This window comes from Cebus imitator, unplaced genomic scaffold (genome assembly GCF_001604975.1).
Source record: "Cebus imitator isolate Cc_AM_T3 unplaced genomic scaffold, Cebus_imitator-1.0 Scaffold73, whole genome shotgun sequence".
In the NCBI taxonomy this organism is placed as follows: Eukaryota; Metazoa; Chordata; class Mammalia; order Primates; family Cebidae; genus Cebus; species Cebus imitator.
This window is the reverse complement of record NW_016107388.1, coordinates 5,846,604-5,862,890: the sequence shown is the minus strand read 5'-3', so window position 1 is coordinate 5,862,890 and position 16,287 is coordinate 5,846,604. Positions and strand designations below refer to the sequence as shown.

General features: G+C 37.8%; 1 protein-coding gene across 1 annotated transcript in view; it reads right to left on the bottom strand.

Annotated features, from left to right (window-relative positions):
- Positions 1-1,348: 1,348 nt before the first annotated feature.
- The window catches only part of RP1 (RP1 axonemal microtubule associated), a 262,671-nt gene continuing 247,732 nt past the window's right edge, over positions 1,349-16,287 (bottom strand). Inside the window, exons 28-30 of the mRNA XM_037739712.1 lie at positions 13,991-14,069; positions 5,393-5,474; positions 1,349-1,502 (exon numbers count right to left, since the gene is read on the bottom strand). Of these exons, the coding sequence (XP_037595640.1) occupies positions 1,403-1,502; positions 5,393-5,474; positions 13,991-14,069 (261 nt within the window). The 3' untranslated portion in view covers positions 1,349-1,402. The remainder of the gene's footprint in view (positions 1,503-5,392; positions 5,475-13,990; positions 14,070-16,287) is intronic.

Sequence of the window (16,287 nt, the reverse complement as noted above, 5' to 3'; positions counted from 1 at the left end):
ACACACACACACACAGACACAGACACACACAGACACACACACTCACACCCTGCTTTTCCTAATTGTGAAATGTGCCCACTACTGGATATTTATAAGATAATTTTTAGCATTGTATAGACTAACTTAAAATTGTTAGTCATAGATTTATTTTAATGTCCTTTAGGAAGAAAATGTAATAACATATTACGTCTTTGATTTCATGGATATAATGAAAATGGTTTAGGATGAGGCCAAACTCTCTTCACCTCTAAATAAACTGATTTATACACAGTTCAAAGAAGAAAGTATCAAGCATATACTAGTACAGGTGCTATTGCAGATGACAAAAATCATGAAGGCGGTATGTGAGATTTACCTCCTTGGCCCCTTCATGGGATACGAAAAACATGCAGGGAAGGCAGGAAAGCCAAGGTCACCGTGTGGACGTGCATGGGTTCTGGAGTCAGGCTTTTAGAGTCACGTCCTGACTCTCCTGCTCATTCTAAGCTTGGGCAGGTCACTTGACTTTTCTATGTGTTGGTTTCCTCATCTATGAAATGTGGGTGATGATAGTATCAACCCCACAGGGGCAAAGGAGAGATTCAAATACAGGTGACTCTGACATTGAAAGCCACATCCTGACCTCTCCAGGGCTGGCAAATGAGTTTTAGCTCATGTGCCAAATTAACGGAGTGGAAGAAGCTGTCTGTGGCACCGAGTTGACAAGTATTTGAGGCTTCATGGGGAAAAGTGATGGATGGATGTGAGATGTCTGTCCCGCACTCTGCTGCTATCTTCCTGCAGGTCCCAGGTACCGGCTCAAAGATCAAGCTGCACGTGGACCCACAGGATGTGCAGTGGAAACACACGGTAACCCAGTCGGTTGAGTTCTTTCTACATTTTCTTACTGATATCACCACTAATTCTGAGAGAGACATACCATTATCTAAGAATAAAACTTCCACTTTAAAATTAACATAGGTTGCACGAAAGTGTTTTTCATACATCAAATGTTATTAGGTACCTCTTCAGCTATTTTCTACAAAGGCTACTTATTTAAACATTTCAGTAAACTTAGCATTAGTGAGATTTTCTGAAAGAAAAAGGAAAAGAAAGAAAGAAGAGGAGGGAGGGGAAGAAAGAGGAGGAGGGGAAATAAAAGGAGAAGGAAGAGGAAGAGGAGGAGATGAGCAGCAGCAGTATGGGCACCCCAAATACCAAGGGCTGATCTTGGTCAGCCATTGGCCAAGGCTCCCAACGCATCCTCCCAACTTTGGAAGTTCTCAGAAACAATGAGTGTGTCCAGCACAAACTGACCCTCCCCAGGTGTTTGCTTCAGCTCAGGCAAAAGACAATTGCACAATCACAATCAGATCAATAGCCTTTTGAAGCACATTGGAACGACAGGCCCAAGTGGGTCCTTTCAGGAGATGACGGACCCGGTCTGTCCTCCCGCACTGCGGCTACGCTCTGCGAGCAACTCCCGCTGGGTCTTGCCATCATCTTGGTACTCATCTAGCCATCTGCCATGGAAAAAAGAAGAGAATTAATATGAGAGAGCATTGAAAGAAGCCTCAGTTAGAAAGGAAAAAATGTATATATGGAAAGAATTTAAAGAGGTCTTTAAAGAGATCGGAATTTTTAAAAAGCATTTAGGATTTTAAGTCACACCGGATTCCTTTTAGCAGTCCAGCTTTGGTAAGCCTTTGTCCTATACTCAAGTTGCAAGGTCATATTGGTTCACTCTAAAATTCTGGCTTTTAGAAAAGTCCTCTGGTAACATCACAAACATTCTAACGTCATCAAAAATTCTCACTTGGAGTTTCCTTAGTGAAAGCTGTTATTTCGCTCCTGTCATGTGACTGGCAGGTATACACAGTAGCTAAGCCCTCAGTCTCTAGGACAGTGCTCTTCAAGAGAAATAGAATACGGACCGCATATGGAAAGAAGTAAAAAGAAGGTAAAATTAATATTTTTAATTTTCATAAATTCAAAAGATGATTATTTCAACACGTAATCAGTATACAATTTATATCACATTCTTTTTTATTCTAGTCTTGAAATCTGGAATGTATCTTACACCTACATTGGAATAGCCCACAGTTCGGTACACATACGTGGCTTGTGGCTCCCATGTGAGACAGTACAGTTCTACAGTCAAATATATTTTGATCTGAGTCCTGACTCCACCAATTATGAATATATTCTGTAAAAAAAATTTACCGTCTTTATATTTCAAAGATAATTTCCTTGTCTTTGAAATATCACAGAGTCTACCGGAGGCTTGCTGTGGCATCAGATGTGTTTAGGTGTGCAGTTCTGGCTTTACCATGAAGCCTGTTCCTTGGAAAGCATTCAGTAAATGCTGGTGATGGCTATTCTTCTGATTTTCTCTCCAGCAATACAACAGATGGGTGCGGAAATTTTATCAACTCACACAACGCAAAATATAACCCCTCTATATCTTGGTTATTTTGAAACTCCACAAATAAAGTTATAAATAACTCTTTCTCAGAGACCTTTCTTATCCTATGATTAGAAGGGGACTTGCACTTAAGTAGCTGATAAACTATACTGAGGAAGACAGCAAAGTTTATGTCATCTAACACTCCAAAATCTAAGTAGAACTTTCTGACAAAATGATTTTATAGCAAACTTGGTATCTTGTGCAGGGAATTCTTCAGTCGAAGATAATTCACAAAATCATAGTGATATCATAGAAACAATTGATTGATAGACACTAAATTAAAACTTTCCAGAAGGCCAAGGAACCAAGAGCCCCTGCTGTCTGACTAATGGGTTTCAGGTGTGCATGCCATTACTCTCATTAGGTCACAGTTTTCTCATCTGTCAAACAAACCATGAGACTAAATGTTATCTATGGTTTCTTCCACTTCTGATGGAATAGCAAGAAAACTTTTTTCTTACTTATTTTAACCTGGGTCCTCAGAGAGAAAAGGCAAGGAAAACAGGTAATATTGCTATAGTTAAGTTAATTGACAGCCGTGCAATAATATGCCTATATGCATATCATTTCATATGAGAGTATAATACAATAAAACATCTTAAATATTTTCATCTGCAACATTTTTTTCTATAAATCCAATTTCAATCCAAGGTTTGCAATTATTCTAAAATGTAGAAATAAGTCACTTCCATCTTAATTTCTACTCCTTTGCATTTCCAGTAAAACTAATTTTGGCTTGGAAGAGAATGGGACAATTATCACCTGCCCTGGATGACTTTGACTTTGCTAAATATGACACATTTAGAAAAATAATAATCTTATATTTATTCCTTATGTTATTTCATAGGTACCATCACATTTAGAGCAATAAACTATATTGTAAAATATTAAACACAGCTTCGTATGTTTCCAAATATCTAGATGTGATATAAAACCAAATGTTGCATATATACTGGCCAATATGGTAGTCACTAACCATCTGTGTCTATTCAACACTTCAAATGTAGCTAATACGACCAAGCAACTATATTTTTTATCTGACTTGATTTTAATTAATTTAAACTTAATTAGCTATATGTGACTAGTGGCTACCATGTTGGACTGTGCAGATACAATGTTTTAAAAAGTAAAACTTAGTGAGTTGAGAGTCCTAAATACTAGACATATGATCTAGAAATAAAGGTGTTTTTCTCCCTTCATTTGCATGTGTAATATCATGTCAAAAATTTCTTTAAAATTGCTTCTATGACAATAACATTTACTATCATGGAGCCTCTAATTGCAGGACACTTTTGTAGGTGCTTTATATACATTGTCTGAAATCCTCAAACAACCCTGCAAAATAGGTGTCATTACTGCCATTTTACATAAGAATAAATGGAGGCTCCCAGAGCTAGTAAGTAATGCAGCTGTAATCCAAATCTGGCGTTAAAAAACGTCAATCTTTGCCCCTTCTATTCTTTATTTACTAAGATTTCTTGCAAAAATAAAGATACAAGGTCTCTTCCTAGAGCTTGAATTTCACAAAACGGCAGTAACTACTACCACATACACTTTATGTGAATGCGCATTGAGGAAAAAAACCAAACAGATGATGAGAGAAGTGCTCCATATTTTGTTCATACAAAATGCAACTCTTTATTGCATTTTTAAAGAATGAGTATTTCCCAGAAGTGAAACTATAGTAAGGTAAAATCCAGTCAGTCAACCAATGTGCTTCTCTGCATGTCTGAAAAGAGTCCCTCATTTTGGGAATAGCATTGCTGAACCACCTGCTAAACACAGAGCACACCCAGCTCTCCAGCTTCGTGTAGCAATACATCCCTCCTACCTCACTGAAGATCAAGTGGAAGTTCTTTGAGGACAGGGACTCTACTCTTTTATCTCAAAATCTCTAGGACTTGGTGTAGTACCTGACACCTAGCAGGCATGCAATATTTTTGCATAAATAAATGGATGAATAAATTAATATACATAATGCATGAGTTCTCTGGATTCAAGGAACCTGCAATCACATAGACATAGCACCTTGACACCTGGGTCTTCACAGCATATATAAGCCTCTATCATGGTCCTCATGTTGTTAACATTTCCCAGGTTCCCATGTGGGGACCACAGGTCCTTGCCAACAGAAACTGGATTGGCTTATTGCTGGATCTCCATTATCTACCCCGCTTCTTGATATGGTGAGTGGTCAGTTACCATTTATATAATGACTGATCAAATGGATCAATATATTCTGTAGATTGATTAATAATGGAGGAAACTTAACTGTGTAATTTCTATTTTTAGTGAATTTCGTTTTAATTTTAATTTTGCATTCGATATTCTTACTATAACTCTATAAAGTAGGTAAAGAAGATTTATCATTCTCATAAAATTTTGAAAACTGAGAATTAGGAGTTTAAGTAATTCACCTATGACCACACGGCCAAGGAATTACAGTTACCCTTGCAACTTAAGTCTCCTTTTATATTATAGCTACGCCATATTAGTACAAGGCATTGGAGTTCACAGTTCACATATATAACATCATTTCAGTTTAAATGATTCAAATGAACTAGGGGAAACAGGTATTACTGCCATCTTTCATAAGAGGATGTTGAACCTCAGAACAGAGTGGTACCCAAGTTCACAGTACTAGCAGGGAGCTTATCACGTTTTTTAGAAACAGAAAGAAGAACCCGTGTCTAAGTCCTAATCCAGTTTCTTTCCATTTCAGCATACTTGTTTCAGAAGAGAAAAATGTTAGAGATTACAAAAGAAGACAGAATGACCAGTGCTGATAAAGGACAGTTCTCCTGAGGAGAGGCCTTCCGCTCTAGTTTTCAGGGAGGGAATGATGTTGTCCAACAGCTGGGAGGAGGCATGCTGGAGGACACTGTTGGAATAAATTGGACAAAGGAAGCATAATTTTGCATAACAACGCGCTGAGTAACAGCATACCTGTTGCATGGAAACAGTACCTCTTCAGTGCTATCTTCATCTTCAGACTTAACAACAATACTCCCAAGAAACCAACCATTACCTGCATGAGTTGACAAAGGAGATTTCTTTAACTCTTTAGCATAAAAATACCAGCATTGTGATTTTATTCATATATCCTCCAAATGTTTCTTTTTAAGTACACGTGTCAGGGTACAAAAATATGCATATGCAAATTATAGCGTAGAAAAATGAAAGTGTGAGTGAGCAACCTAATTACTCAGAGTACTAGAAGCAGAGGAAAAGAGAAGATGGGGACCCAAACTTTCTATAAAATTCTAAAAAAAAAAATATTTAAAATCAGATGAGCCAAGAATAAGGAGAGAAGTAAATTCATATAAATGCATTTCAGTTATGATAAGTCATAGAAGATTGATAGGTTTAAATAATAATGGAAAGTCACAATCAATCATCATTCTTAATAGTGAAAATTTAGAAGTTATCATTGATTACTGCACTTGTCAATACAATTAAAGAAAGAAAAAATGAAAGTAAGGAAAGAAGGGAGAGAGAGAAGGAGGGAAGAAGGAAGAAAGGAGAGGAGATAAGAAGAAAGGAAAAATGATAAATGCAGAAAAAAGAAACAGAACTTTCATTATTCACAGAAGATACGACTTAATTAAAACCAAAAAAATTACAGAATATAAAATTAAGAGTGATGAGAAAATTTGTTAGAAATATAATTAATACATAAAATTCCAGTGTATTTCTATTAGCCAGAGAGGAAAGATTAAAAAGCATAATTCAATGAAAGTCACAATGTTGAACTGCTGTAAAAATTTAAGAATTTAAGAGCAAATTTAAAAGCAGATGTAGTATAATTTATAGAAAAAAAATCATCTAAATGTAGAAAATGACAGCGAAAAAAGAAAAAGCCATAAATAAATGAGGAGCTGTCTCATATTGGTAAGTAGGACGATATAAAGATGTCAATTCCTCATAAACTAATTTAAGACTGCAATGTAATGAAATCAAATTCACCATAGTGTTTTACATGAAAATCCAAAAGCTGGTAATAAAACTCATGTGGATGATAAAGGCCCAACAATATCACAGGCACTTCTGATCTTGAGTAAGGGAGGGGAATCACCCTACCTGTTATCAACATTTATTGTAAATCTATATCAATCAAGGCAATATGGAATTGGCTGACATAGATAAATTGACTATGGAACAGAAAAATAATTCAGAATTAACCTTTCCCATTCATACAAACTTGATACAGGGAGCTCTGCTCTGCACATTAGTGTGGAACCATAGCAAAAACTGCAAGCTGAAACTAGGCAAGCCATCTTCATAATCAACAGGGGAAAATTATGACTGCTTGATGATCTTTAAACATTTTTTCAAAACATCAAAAAATCTTTACTGTGAATTTAAAATGGTTACAAAAATGAAAAGTAGTAACCCTAACATGTAATGCACTATAATTTAAAACATTAGAAACATTGAAAATTAAAAGGTTTTATTTTTTTCTAGTAAAACAATCTTAGGAATTGTTTGGTGCTTGCCTTCTTTTTCTCATCACATAATTTATAATACAGAGCAAGCATCTTTTGCCTTTTAGCACATTATTAAACTCCTACATATTTTCTTTGTGTTTTCAATGTCATAAAATATCTCAGAATCCCTTTAAGTGACGTTTTTATTAATATCTATGTCATTTTTGTCACCACCACCTTCCTCATCTATGGGCATCAATTCCCCTCACTAATTTCCTCTGGCTGAGAACCTAAAGCCTCTTAAATGGTGGCAGTGTCAACACTTTCATGGTGATAAATTTCATCTATAACCCCATTTATGTTAGATTTGAACCTCACTTCCAGCATTGCCACTTTTCCTTTCTTTGATGCACTTTCATCTTTCAATTCTATATTGTTATAAACTGTCACATGGATTCACTATTGGTAAACAAGGAAGCAACACAACAATGCACTTTGCTGTCTGTGCATAAACTGATAATAAGTACACCATGACCCAGCACCAACAGATAGACACTGGAAGAAGTGATGTGATTGGTCGCTGATCAGAACATGCATCTGTTGTCCACATAGTGATTTATAGACTAAAAAGCTGGCAGCAAAGTTTGTACTTATGCAATTGCAGTTACTATAGCATGGTAACTGAAATTTGAACTATGCTATTTGGGGACTTGTGTTAACTAAATCATTGCAACTGAAATTTGTGAATATGGATACCATGCAAAGCAATGACTGCTTGTATAAAATAAAGATGACTTTGTATAGCTCTCAAGTGAAGATGAAGTAGTCAGTACACAGTGGTGGTACAATTGGTGATCCATATGAAAAAAATGAAAGTTGATTCCATCCTCATATCATACATAGAAATCAATTATGCAGGGAGTAAAATTTTAAATCTTAAAAACAAGACTTAAAATATATGTATGTAGATGTATAAACTTGTAGTCATCAATGTCAGGGACACGTTCTGAGAAAGGCATCATTAGATGATTCCACTATTGCGCAAACTGTGAGCACTTACACAAACATAGATGGTATTGCCTACGGCACACCTAGTGATACAGCACAGCCTATTCATCCTAGGCTACAACCTGTTCAGCATGTTACTGTACTAAATACTGCAGGTGATTGTCACACAATGGTAAGTATCTGTGTATCTAAATATAGAAAAGGAAATGTGTTTCACTACAATATTGCAACAGCTATGATGTTACTAGATGATAGGAATTTTTCAACTCCATTATAATCTTATGGGTCTGCCATCCTATATGTGGTCCATGTTAACTGAAACATGGTTATGCAGCACATGGTTTGCATATATATATATTTGGAATACTCTACAGGTAGAAATGACTTCCTTAAATAAGACACAAAATGCACTGATAATTTAAAAATTATACTATACTCTTAAATTAAACTACTTTAAAATTAAGAATTTCAGCCATCAAAATACAACACAAACTAGAGAAGATACAGTGCCAGTCACTTAGTAGTTGCTCTCCCCTTTCTTGCCATTTCTGCAGTTCGAGAGGCCCACATCTCCCAGATGTCTCTGCGGCCACAAATGAACTGTGCGACTAATTTCTCAGGAATGCAATGTGGACAGAAGTCGTATGCATAGTTGCCATCTCCCATGCACAAAAGACACTGCTGCAGGGGACTCTCCCTCTTTTCCATGTGTGTAACCAGCTCTGGCCAGGTAGAGGAGAGGAGACTTAGGTGATGGAAGAATAGCAAGGGGAAGGACCTGGTCCCTGATGGCTGGCTGGGAATGGCCATCACTTTGGGGCTGTTACCTGTGTGTGGAACACGCTGCTCTCTTTAAAAAACCTTTTTTTTGCCGGGTGCAGTGGATCACGCCTGTAATCCCAGCACTTTGGGAGGCTGAGGCGGGCCTCATAAGGTCAAGAGACTGAGACCATCCTGACCAACATGGTGAAACCTCGTCTCTACTAAAAATACAAAAATTAGCCAGGCGTGGTGGCACACACCTGTAGTCCCAGCTACTCAGGAGGCTGAGGCAGGAGAACTGCTTGAACCCAGGAGGCGGAGGTTGCAGTGACCCGAGATCGTGCCACTGCACTCCAGCCTGGCACTTGGTGACTAAGCAAGACTCTGTCTCAAAAAAAAAACTTTTTTTTTTTTAAATCACTTTTTATTAGAGAAACTTTGCTTTTACCCTAAATATTAAGGACAAGAACATGTATTTCCACAGACAAAGAAATTCAGTTAAGGATTAAAAAAAAGAAGAAAGAATGCTCACTGTTCCTAGAAATCAGGGTAATGCAAATTAGGGCCAAAGAGAATACTATTTTGTACCAACGTATGTAAAATAAAAGCAAAAATTAAGTGTACCAAGTGTTGGTGAGCATATGACGCAATATACAAAAAAATCTTGTATACTGTAGGTAAGAGCAAAACTTAGTAAAGTCACTTTTGGAACTAGTAGTTTGTCTAGAGCCAGAGCTGATCATATCCTTTGACCTACCTAGTAATTGACTTCTATGGATTTACCTTAGAACCTGAGGTTTCTTAGTCTCAGCGCCGCTGACATGTGGGGCCTGATAATTCTTTGTTATGGGACTGTCTTGTGTGTGCTAAAATGCTTAGCAGCATCTCAGGCCTCTACCCACTAGGTGCTGGTAGTAGCACCTACCAGCTGTGACAACCAAAACTGTCTCCAGACATTGTCAAATGTCCCTAGGGGGCAAATCTGCCCCCAGTTGGGAACCACTCTCCTAGAGGAACTCTTGCTCCTGTGAGTTAGAATGTTTATTTCAGGCTGGGCACGGTGGCTCATGCCAGTAATCCCAGCACTTTCGGAGGCCAAGGCGGGTAGATTACCTGAGGTCAGGAGTTTGAGATCAGCCTGGCCAACATGGCAAAACCCCGTCTCTACAAAAAATTAGCCAGGTGTGGTGGAGTGAGCCTGCAGTCCCAGCTACTTGGGAGGCTGAGGCAGAAGGATTGCTTGAACCCAGGAGGCAGAGGCTGCAGTGAGCCAAGATCACACCACTGTACTCCAGCCTGGGTGACAGAGTGAGACTCTGTCTCAAAAATAAAAATAAAAAAGAATGTTTGTTTCAGTTTGTTTGTAACAGTCAAACTGGACACAACACAGCTGAGCATTAATAAGAGATGAACAGATTAATATGCGTAATTATGCAATAGAATATTAGAGTGGTGAAAATCAACTGTTGCACTACACATGAAAGTGTATATATCTTGGAAACAATGTTGAGTTAAAAAAAATCATGTCACAACGGCAGTATATGGCACATCATAATTTCTACAAAGCACAGAAACTATCAGTGTTTACAAGCATCCCCACATGAGTAGTAAAGCCTTTCTTTAAAGCAAAGGTTTTTGAAATCACGAAAAAATCCTAAAAATCAGGATGGATACCTTGTGGGAGAGGTGAACACAGTAGAACCACCAGGACCGGTAATGTTCAGGCTTACATTATGTAGTGGGCTATGAGACTGCAAAGAATACACAGTTTGAAAAGAAGAGATGGGAAAAGAACATAACCTGGATACTCTATTACGGTATATTTTTATTTCAGTGGAATGAGTATTCAGAATGCAGGAAGGATAGTTTCATTAAAGAACTTTAAAATGGTGTTATAGTAATTACTCGGCTTTCCTTCACTGAGTTTCAAATAGCCTAATTCTACCACTCAGAGAAGCCCACTGAAATTTCCAAATATCCAGCCAAAACCTGGCCCTCACCCCCAGTGTACCTACCACATTTTCTTCCTTTCTTGTGAAAATTTTCATGTTCTTCCAGGTCCCCTTGCCAAATAGACAATAGCAATGTGAAGGTCACATTCAAATATTTATCATACTTCATTCTAACTTAATACAAGTATTTCCTACGTGTCTGCCACCATGGGCCCTGCCTGTGAGCACACACCCCAGGCATCTCACTCACATGTGCATCCAGCCAGGGCTAGTATCCTGCAGGCCCTCAACAAAGAACCCTGGAGATGCAGTCTGAGGACCTCTGGAATCAGGACCCCTGCAGGTGCTTGTGATGCAAGAGACAAGCAGAAAAGCACATATGCTTCTGATTACTCAGAGCCCACTCAGGCAGAATCTCTGGTGTGGGCCCAGGGTCTATTTTATTTAAGATACTCGGATATTTCCTAACTATATTGAAGTTCTACAAATTTGCTACAAATCTGAGGCTTTACTGTAGCTTTCCATTTATTTCATTTGTGGTTAGATAACCCTAGACACAACTGTATTTGTGTTAAAATCATAATGTTGAATGTGGCTTCATCTTAAAAACGAAAAGAAAAAAATAACATGAGAATTTCCCTATTGTCCTTCCCATGTCTGTTAACACTTTTTGTTAACGAATGTCTCCTTGAAAAAAAATAAGTATTTTGGAAGTTTGTTGCTGCTTCCATCAGTCATTTCTATATCAGTAAATTGGCCATGTAAATATGTTTAAAATCACAATGTCCCTCTCATTTTTCCTTCTGTCATTTTTATTCTTTGTATCAAACAACCTTGGTTATAATGTCTTCTCTTTCAAATGTCCAGCCTACCTCTTCAAATACATGCCTAATTCTCCTTCCTCTGCCTTCAATAGTGATTGCTCTGCTGTTGTGAACGCAGTTTTCTCTACAGCATCTCAATGCTGGCTTTTTAGGATGTGGTTGGATGTCTTAACATTGTTTCCAACCCATGTCACAAAGAAGAGTCTCAGAATTCTTGTTTAAAACAAGAATCTGAGCATTCTACTAACTGTTCTGTTCCAATCCACACCAAAGTCTCCAGCTCTGACTGTAATTAGCTACCCTGAAAATCCATGTGCTGTTGGCAAGGGCGGCTTGGGGCAAAAGCAGGAAGTCACAGTAAAACTTTCTACCCTTCAAAAAAGTAATCTAAAAGTCACCGCACCATACAGTGACACCACTCTGCAGCAACCCAGCACTACAGTGACACCCCTCCATAGTGAAACAACTCCATACTGACACCTGTCTACAGTGACAACCATCTACAGTGACACCACCCTACAGTGACACCACCTACAGTGACAATGCCCTACAGTGACTCATCTATAGTGATACCACTCCATCATGACAATGCTCAATAGTGACACCACCCTACAGTGACACCACCCTACAGTGACATCATTCTACAGTGAAACAACTCTACACTGACACCCCTGTACAGTGACACTGCTCTCTGCTGACACTGCTCTATAATGACACCACTCTACAGTGACACCAGTCTACAATGACACAGTTTACAGTGACACTGCTCTAGTGACACTGCTCTGCAGTGACACCACTCTATAATGACAACACTCTACAGTGACATCACTCTTCAGTGACACTCCTTTACAGTGCCATGGCTGTGACTGACACCACTCTGCAGTGAAGTCACTCAGTGGTGACACTCTTCCCCAGTGATGTCACTGTACAGTGACATCGATCTACAGTAACATCGCTGCACAGTGACATCGATCTACAGTAACATCGCTGTACAGTGACATCGATCTACAGTAACATCGCTGTACAGTGACATCGATCTACAGTAACATTGCTGTACAGTGGCACCACTCCACAGTGAGGCCACCTGACAGAAACGCCACTCCACAGTGACACCACCTTAGAGAAACACCACCCCACAGTGACACAACCTTAGAGAAACGCCACCTTACAGAGTCGCCACTCCACAGTGACGCCACCTTGCAGAGGCACCACTCCACAGTGACGCCACCTTGCAGAGACGCCACTCCACAGTGATGCCTCTCTACAGTGACAGTGCTCTGCAGTGATACCAGCCTACAGACACTGTTCTACAGTAACAACGTTCCACAGTGACATCACTCTACAGTGGCACTGCTCTACAGTGACACCACCTTAGACATACGCCACTCTACAGTGACACCACTCTGAAGTGACACCATGCATAGAAGGAAGTATATTATGTCATTCCTTCCTCTATCCAATTTCTTACTTCTGCCTTTTTCTAATAATTTCCTCTATAACGATCCTGAACTCATTGAACTATGTGTCTATTTTCTTTCTGTTCACTACTGCCTTACCTTTTCTGCTTCAGCTCCATTTTGTTTCTGTCACTATGGCCACTTTAAGGTCTTCCCATTCATTTTAAAGAGCTTTACTGAAAAATCATTTCACTGACTTAAATATGTTCATTCAACAAATGGTCACGAATTAAACTATACTGTCAGGCACAATACTAGGCACTAGGAAAATAAAGGTAAAGACTAGATAATTCCAGTCTTTAAAAAAAACTCAAAATCTAGCAGAAAGAAAAAAGGAGTATGGAAGTCAATGTGATAAATGGCTTCAGTACTACGATACGAGTTAAAATATAGAGTTACGTTTTAGCACTAGAGCTGAAATTTGAATTTAATAGCTCTAGGAAAGAGATGAATAAAGTGGAATTGGCAAGGCTTGGTTGACAGCTGTGGCTGGGGAGAAGACAGGGAGAGAAAGGTTGGATTAGGGTGCTCACGGGGCTGCTTTGCTGAAGAGTGTGGGATAAGGGACCCGGGAAACACAGCTGTAGGAACAGACATGGCAGACACACAACCGTGAAGAATGCTCAGGGGGTCTGGAGATCACACACGTGCACACACGCATGCACACACAAAACCTTTTGACTTTCTAGGAAATTTCCTGTGAAACATAATCATGTGCTTGTATAAGTCATGTAATAAACTCAACCTGACAAAACTTCATACATTTACATTAAATATATTTAATGTAAGTGTACATAATTTAATATGTTCAATAAATGGTCACTATATAATTTAATTTGTGACCATTTATAACCTTACATTGTATCTAATGTAAATATACCTAATGTAACTATATATCATGAATTTATATGAAATATATTTAATGTAAATGGATTTAATATCAATTATATATAAATATAACTTCATATATTTACATTTTATATAATGTAAAATAAGATTATTTTCTTATCTGAATCTTACATGACCTGCACATTTTTCTGTTCTTCCACCTGCCTTTTACATGATTTTTCATAAATTTGCAAAATAAACTTCTTACCAAGAGACTGAATCTTACCTGGACCTGTCCCATCATGACTAACCAGAACTTTCTTCAATTTTCCGAGAGAGACAGCCTTAATGGAAAAAATATCAACCTGTACAATAAAGAAATAAACTCAGTGACCATTAGGATATTTCCTTTCTCTAGAAAAAAAAAATAGTATTACTATTGATACTATACTGCTACTATACTATTATTTTTACTACTACTATAAAAATTGCCACTATTTTACGTGCAAAGTTCTACACGATGCTTAGTGAGAGATGCAAAAAAACATGCAGAATATAATTCTTGCTCTCCTCAATTACATAGTCTAGTGAAAAGAGTCTTAGGATGTAGTTAGGACATTTATTTTCAATCTACTATTACTAATAATAACAGCTCAGAATCTGTACCATATAAGTGCCAAACTCCCCCAGCATTTTTCATATATTAACTCATTTAATCCTCAGAGCAGCCCATGAGGTCAGTACGACTCACTTCCTCATTCCACAGCTGGAGACTGAGGCACCTGGAGTTAAGCTACTTGTCCCAGGTCAACACCTAGTGGATGAGGAGGCAAGTCTCAGGCCCAGGAGGCCACCACCAGAACTGGTGTTTACCACATTGTCCTGTCTCTCAGTATCCTATTTTTACATAAACTATGTGTTGAAATATGTACATGCACACACATACATATGTACATATATATACATATATATGTACGTATATATATGTGTACACACACAGGCCATTTTAAAATAAACTATGAAATAGATACAGGCGTATAAATTACAAAGGCACACTCAACAAACACATCCATGTAAGTAACAGAGTTTTAGCACCATCCAAGACCCCAACATGCCCCTTTCAGTTACCATCTCCACAAACGATATCCACTACCCTGACTTTTAGCACTTTTAATTAGTTTTGCTTTGTCTGGGGCCATATAGCAACAGAATCCTATAATGCATTCTTGCTCTGCCGACTTGCGTCACCCAGTGTTTGTGAGATTCATTCATGCCATTTTGTTCAGCAGCATCTTGTTCATTACTGAATATTACTCCAAATTATTTATCCACGCTACTATTTATAGACAAACATTATTCCTAGAATAATGTTGCTCAGAAGATTCTCATACACATCTTTTTATGATATCTGCATATATTTCTGTTGGGAAACACTGGGTTACAGGGTACAGGGTGTGTGTGTGTGTGTATATATATATATATATAAATATGCATTATATATAGATATATATATTTATATATCATATATGTTTATATATTATTATCTAACTATAGAGAGAATTTCACTTTTTAAAAATGCTTATACTAATATGTACTCCGTGTGCACAGCATATGAGAGTTCAAAGTGCTACACAGGTAAATCAATATTTGTTATTCTTTTTAAGTTTAACCATCTGATCATGCACAGTAACACTTCACTATGGTTTTCATTGTCTCTTCCTGATTACTCATAAGGCTGGGTAGGCTTTTTATTTTTATTGGTGATTTGGACACCCTCTTTTGTAAAGAAAGCACACACTCAAGTGTCAAGCCATGTTTTAAATAGGGTTTTCTGTCTTTCTCTTGTGGCTCTGGATTTTCTGTATACAGTCTCCAAACGAGTCTTTTGCCAGTACATTTTTAACATGTTCTCCCACTGTGTGCCTTGCCTTTTTACTCTCTTAATGGTATCTTGAGGAACAGAAATATTTAATGCTAAAATAGTGTAATTTATCTTTTTCCTTTTTATGCTTTCTGATTTGTCTTTAAAGTTTTAGTTTATAACTGTCTACCCATGTTCAATAGCGACATCATTCACAATCACTAAAAGGTAAAAGCAACTCAAGTGTCCATCATGGGGTGCATGGATAAACAAAACATGGATTGTTTTGAAATATTATACAGCCTTTCAAAGGAAAGATGTCTTGTCACATGCTACAACATGCATGAGCAATACAATGGAACACTACTCAGCCTTGCAAGGAAATAAATCCTGTCATATGCCACACCATGCATGAAACGTGAGGATATTTTGCTAAGTGAAGTTAGTCACAAAAAGACAAATACTGTATGATTCCACCTATATGAGGCACTTAGAGTAGTCAATTCATAGAGACATAGAGTAGAATAGTGGTTGCCAGGGGCTGGAGGATGGAAGAATGGAGAGTTATTTAATGGATACAGTGTTTCAGTTTTGCAAAATGCAAAGAGCTCTGGAGATGGATGGTGGTAATACTTAAAACACAATAATGCGAATGTACTTAAACTGTTACATTTATACTTTAAGAACATTATGCTTAAAAATTGTTTAAAAATAAATTTTAT